The sequence below is a fragment of the Manis pentadactyla genome, chromosome 18 (assembly GCF_030020395.1).
Source record: "Manis pentadactyla isolate mManPen7 chromosome 18, mManPen7.hap1, whole genome shotgun sequence".
Classification (NCBI taxonomy): domain Eukaryota; kingdom Metazoa; phylum Chordata; class Mammalia; order Pholidota; family Manidae; genus Manis; species Manis pentadactyla.
In genome coordinates, this window is record NC_080036.1 from 16,157,155 (window position 1) to 16,163,154 (window position 6,000).

The 6,000-nt window shown below is 50.9% G+C and overlaps 1 protein-coding gene across 4 annotated transcripts in view; it reads right to left on the bottom strand.

Moving 5' to 3' along the window:
• LRRK1 (leucine rich repeat kinase 1) overlaps nucleotides 1-5,800 on the bottom strand; it is a 115,828-nt gene extending 110,028 nt beyond the window's left edge. For 2 of the 4 annotated variants that reach the window (XM_057494766.1, XM_057494764.1), the window contains exons 1-2: nucleotides 4,927-5,065; nucleotides 846-1,059 (exon numbers count right to left, since the gene is read on the bottom strand). In XM_057494766.1, coding sequence (XP_057350749.1) covers nucleotides 846-942 — 97 coding nt within the window. In that variant the 5' untranslated portion in view covers nucleotides 943-1,059; nucleotides 4,927-5,065. Of the gene's footprint in view, nucleotides 1-845; nucleotides 1,060-4,926; nucleotides 5,162-5,469 lie in introns of those variants that run through there. The other 2 variants (XM_057494763.1, XM_057494762.1) reach the window with 2 other exon arrangements.
• Nucleotides 5,801-6,000: the final 200 nt, after the last annotated feature.

Consider the following 6,000-nt stretch of genomic DNA (forward strand, 5'->3'; position numbering starts at 1 on the left):
AAGGCTTAACAAATATTTAACAGTATCAATGATATCCTCTTAACTTGTAGTAATAGTGTTGAAGGTGTTAAAAGTGGTACAACTCTAGTGGAACATATGGCAATACATGTAAAGAGGTTTAACAATGTTTAAAACCAATAGTCCCACTTCTATCAATCTGTTCTGTGGAAATAATCTCAAAACCATGTATAAAAAGATGGGAATGGAATGCTTTCGGTATGAGTCAGCAATTAGAAGTGACTGCAATGTCCCAAAAGAGAGTAAAGATTAGGTCAATCATTTTATATAGTGCTCCCACATAAAATACCTCACTTGATCACATGAGCTAGGTGACTGCCACAAAGTTAGGGGAAAAAAGTAGGATACTAAATTATATAAACTATTATAAGCAAATAAACTCAAAGGCCTTGAATCCTAGAGAAGCAGGTTAGAAGAAAACATAATAAGATGTTAACTAAGCTTGTATTTAGGGCAGTGGGAATCTGGGTGATTTTTTTTTCCACTTCTCTTTTTAAACCCTCTTCAATTTTTCTTTAATAAACATGTATTATTTTTATAATGGGAAAACGAAACCAAATCCCCACTAAAAACAAAAACCTTTTTAACCAACATGAAGTGATGCCCTCATTCTTAAGCTCTTCCAGTCCATGATAAATTTTGTCTCATAGTCCCTCAATGTTTAAACCTAAGTGAGAATCCCAAGACATATTTCATAATGAAAAATACACCAAATAACCGGTATTCTTTATCCTTTGGTTGAAACCCCTTGTTCTTACACAGCTAGACTCCCCACAGGACACACATGGCAGGTTGTGTCCAGTGGGCACGGCTGGCCCTGCTCTTACCGTTCTGGGCCTCCATAGCTTGTCCTGGACACACAGCTGACCCCTCCGGCCCCACACACCAGTACATGCTGGGAGGTCGCCGCGACATGCCAGCCATGAACACTCAGGTGGCTGTTCTCCGAGTCAGATCCAGACGTGTTCACCACCGCCACTGCCTGAGGGGTGGACTACAGCATCCACGCACGGTCATGGCTGCGCAGAAAGCGGTCTTGTTCTGGTGGTGAAAAACATAATTAAATCAGAAAGCTTTTCTGCATTGTCAAGCCCTTTCCTGTGGCCTTGCGTAAATTTACTATTTACATTGGTGCACTGGTATTTCCCCTCTCCTTTGCTCCACTTTCCATCCTGCTGGCTGTGCCTGCCCAGCCAGGTGCGGGCAGCAAAAAAAACAGACACCGCCCCCCTCCGCCTCCTCCCCTGCCCCATGGCTGGGTTCTGATCATTGCCACCTGGGAAGAGTTGCGAAGAAACCCCGGACAACTGCAGAACACCTGCTGGGAAAGAGTTCAATCACTGTTCAATCAACACACATTCATTGTCACATGCACAGTGACACCAAGACAACCAAAATGAAGCTCCTGCCTTCAGGGTCTCACAGTCAGGCTGGGCGGAGGGAGACACGTAGGTGGTCACAACCAGGCCCTCCCTTTGCCCAGGAAGACTTTTCTGGAAGCCCAGAAGCAGGCATGTGACCTTAAAGACGCAACCAGGCAACAATCCCAGAGAGAAGGTGTCTGGAAGGCACACTGATTATGAAGTCAAGTCAGTTTGACCCTGGGAGATAACAGAAAGAAGCCCCACATTTTGCTGCTCCCCCCCCACCACCCTGGGGCGTATCTGGCAATGTCTGGAAGCGCGTGTGGTTGTCACAATGGGAGTGAGAGTGTACAGACATCTAGTGGGAGAGGTCAGGGACACTGCTGGATATCTTACACCACACAGGGTAGCCTCCCACAACAAAGAATTATCCTGCCCTGTTAGTTCCAACTATCCAGAAAAATGCTGAGTTGGACTAAGATTCATCCAACTAGACGAGGCTATGAAAGAACTGCTGAGACAAGGGGCTGGTCAGTCATGCCGGGCTCCCACTGAACTTGGGGGTCCCCGGCACAAGTGCCCAGCCTGCTGTGGTGCCTAAGTGACCAGAAGCACCTTGAGGGCAAGACCCAGGCCCTGCTCAGGTGATCTGCTTGATGGGAAGGGGACTCCCATATGAAATGCATGTGTTTCTATTAGTGTTCATACACAAAGAACCTGGTAATTAGCAACTGCTCTCTGATACAGACAACTCCAAAATGGTAGTCCAAAAAAAAATTAAGGGCATGGAAATGATGCCCGAGGCAATATGGGAAGGAGAAAGTAGGGTTTGCATGGCAAAGGCTTGGATTGTCTCTGTCATATGTCAGCAGAGTGACCTCCAGCCAAAACCTATGTGTTTCTCAGTTTTCTCACCTATTAAAAATAGCCAGGCACCTTCCACCCATGCAACCTCGCAGGGCCGCTTTGGGATTTCCAGTACGGCAAAGTTTCTGCAGCCACTTTCTACAACAGGGACAGAGGTGGCCCTTCCCCATAGCAACAGTGGGAGGCCTGCAGGGCCAACAGGGTCTCCCACCTGCCCTCTGATAAAATCAGAATACCCATGCTGGAGGGCAGGCCCGCTGTCTCCCCAGGGGCAGGCTGTAGGTGCCCTGAACGGGTGGGCACTGAGTGCGCTACAGAACAGGGCTGTGACAGGGGAAAGGGGCAGCCTGGACAACAGTCAGGAGACAATCAAAACTTTATAAATGGCAAAACCTGATTAGGGAAACCAATGTGACACGGGACAGGGAGAAAAAGTGAAAGAAGCGATACAGAATCTCTGTTTTAAAATAAAGGCTACACATCACAGAATAACATTCAGACACCAAGGAGCACAGCTTTCTGTTTTCAAACACCTCTCAAAATCAGCTATGAAATACACCCCAAAATACTTCAAAAATCCATATGCTAGTAGACATTCCTTCTGAAAACACAAGTGTCTTGCCATATGATGTTTTTAAGTTAAAAAAAAACACACTTTTAAATATTATAGGCCAACCCTCACCCAGTACATTTTGTTCCCCTTTTCATTTTCAGTTTCCTTTTGAAAATCACTTTAACCATGGAGGATTTTGCCACAGGAGCCATTTTTCAATTATAATTTGTATTCTGGCTTAGACTCTAAGATAGAAGTTTTCAGATGAGGTAACTTGAGTTTTGCTCAGTTTTCACCCTCAAAGAGATCTTGGCTTCCTCTTGCCTATGTTGGGTTCAGACGGAGGCAAGAAATCCTGGTCACAAGTTACACGGTTTCTTTTCATTATGGCATATACTTCCTAAGGACGGCTTTAAGAGGTGTTCTGCAGTCATATTTTAATGATTTTTTAAATCTCACCAATTTTCTTCTGCCAAGTCTTTATGCCTGCACTAATGAATAAACCTAAATAATTAATTTAAAAGAAAAAATGGACTTGACAATCATTCTACAGATGTCTTTTACTGGGCACTTTCCTTGAGGAGTCAACTCCTTGAGTCCATGAAACTTACAGCTGGTGGGGAGGGCACAGTTAACTAAGTATGTCCTATAAAGTTTCTGATGGGAATGAAATACAGGAGACCCTGGACTCACTCACCTGTAGGAGGCTTGGAAAGGACTGTCAGTACCAAAGGGCTGGAGAGCCTGCAAGTGAAGTGCGTTAGAAACGTTCATATCTTCTGAATCAAAAGCCTGTTGGAGATGGTTGGCCCATGGTCCTCAGCCATCCCTTTGGCACTATCTGCATCCCTTGACCAATATTCTCTTGGATTGTGGACATCAAGATATCAAGGAGCTGCAGACCAGAGAAATGTGTAGTTCTCAATCCCAGATAAGCTCCCAAGGGCTGAGAACAGAAGCCTTCATGAGTTTGAAACCACAACCAAGTCAAGGCTGACTATTCCCACTTTGGTCACTGTACCAGTGTGTACTGGCGCCTTCTGGGAGTGAAGATGCAGCAGTGAGCGAGGTAGGCACATAGGAATGGTCTCTGAGTCCTGGAGCTTCAGTGGAGACTGCCAGGTAATTAAAGCAGAAATCAAACAGATGAGAGGGAACACAATGTCATGGAGACAGCAAGAAGGGTACGGAGAGAGGCAGGTGAGAGTGAGACTGGGTTTAGTGAGGGGGCTGCCCAGGTGAAGGCTTAGTGGGCAGGACTACAGGGGCCATCTGCTGAGAGCAAGCTGGGCCAGGGTGACTGGGGAGCAACGGCCAGCTGGTCAGAGATGGCAGAGACCAGATCAACTGGGGCACGAGAGGCAAAAGAGGTGTCCTGGATTTTGTGCCAATCCCAGGGAGAAGCCACTGAAGGGTTCCAAGCAGAGGAAAGACACACTGATTAATGCAATTAAAAAAAAATTACTCTGGCTGTCAAATAGAGAATGGGGGGAATGTAATCAAATGGGAAGGAGATGCCAGTACCTTAGAGTAGTCCAAAGGCTGTGAGAAAGAAGGGCACGGATGGACTCCCACACATTTGGGTCCCAACAGGACTTGCTGACGGACTGAATTCAAGGGATGAGGGATGGCATGGAGGATTCCTAGCAACTGCGCTGAGTATGGGGCCACTCCCTGAGATGTGGACACTGGGGGAGGGAAAGTCTGGCTGACCCTACAACCTCCTTTAGGAACAAAGTAGGTGTGAGGTTTGTCTGTTTTAAATGTAATTTTTTATTCTGTCAGGATATAAGCAAAGAGAAGTCAAATCACAAAAGGCATTTAATATGATTTCCAAAGTTGTGCGTATTCCAGTTGCCCCTTTAATGTCTGCATACTTTGATACAACGTGTTTTGGCAAACTCTAAAAATTTAGCGTGCATTGCTAAAGAACACTTACAGGACCCCTGTTTCTCTACCTCACCGAACCCAGCAGGGCAACGTGTTGGTGGGACTGACTTCCTGGCCTCAAACAGCGAAGGCGCAAGTCGAGCTGGCCGCACATGTCCCCAAATTCTCTGTCACCATCTCCCTCAGACCTCCGGCCCTCCCAGGCTCCATCCTCCGACCCGCGATCGCACTCACCTCCCGCGCCCTGCCCGGGAAGGTCGCCCGCAGAGACCGCCATCGAGATGGCGGGTTTTATCCGGACCTGGACGGAGACGCCACCTTGGGCACAAGCACGAAGACGCGCTCGGCCATCGGCTTCGCCAGGCCGCCCCGGGCAGAAGGAGCCTCTAGCGCGGAGTCGTCCCCGCACGCCGGCACCCCCACTCACTCCCGCGCGCGCTCGGCCGCTCCAGTGGAAGGAGGGAGTTTCCTGCAAAGGCGGAGGAAATGTGTAGACGCCCTGGGGTATATTCCTATTTTTGTTTCTTGCTTCTGCTCCCCCGTCCTCGGCACCGTCCCGCGCCGGGGTTCGGGTTCCACTCCTGCGCCCCGCTCAGCCCCCACCCGGTAGGCCGGCTAGGTTCCGGGCCGTGAGACTGGGGGCGCCCCGCGCCCTCGGTGGATCCGGGCAGGGGCCACCGCGGCGTGGGCGCCTGGGCTGCGGGGCCCGGGCTCCACGCGGACCCCTGCAGGAGGCACCCAGGCCGCCCGGTGGGGCGCGGGCCGGGACACACTTACCTGCGGCGGCGGCGGGGCAGAGCCCAGGGCGCCTGCGACGTGGGGCCGAGCGCGCAGGCCGGGCCGGGCCGGGCGGACTCCGGAGCGCGGGGGCCAGGCCGCCCACAGCCCTCCGCCCCCTCCGCCCCCTAACCGCCGCCTCCGGCCGTGCGCGCCGGGCAGGGCCGGGCAGGGCCCCGACGCACTTCCTCAATCCTGCAGCCGGCGGGCGGGCGGCGCGAGGGACGCGCAGGGCCAGGGTCCGCCGCTCCAGTCCTCCCGGGGCCCGCCCGAGTCTCCCTAGCCGTATAGACCGCAGCTCATCAGATCTGCTGCCCCTGCAGCGCGGCGTCCCCTCCGGGTCTGGATACCCGGCTCTCTCCACGCGGGGCAGGCGCAGCGGCAAGATCGGTCGGTCCTCGGCTCAATCCAGCTTTGACTGTCTCTCTGCTCTGCTCAGTCCCAAAATCTGCGGCTTCACCTCCGACTCGTCTATGCTGGCCGTATACTCTAGCAGTAAATATTAAAAATACTGTCCAAGGAATATTCATT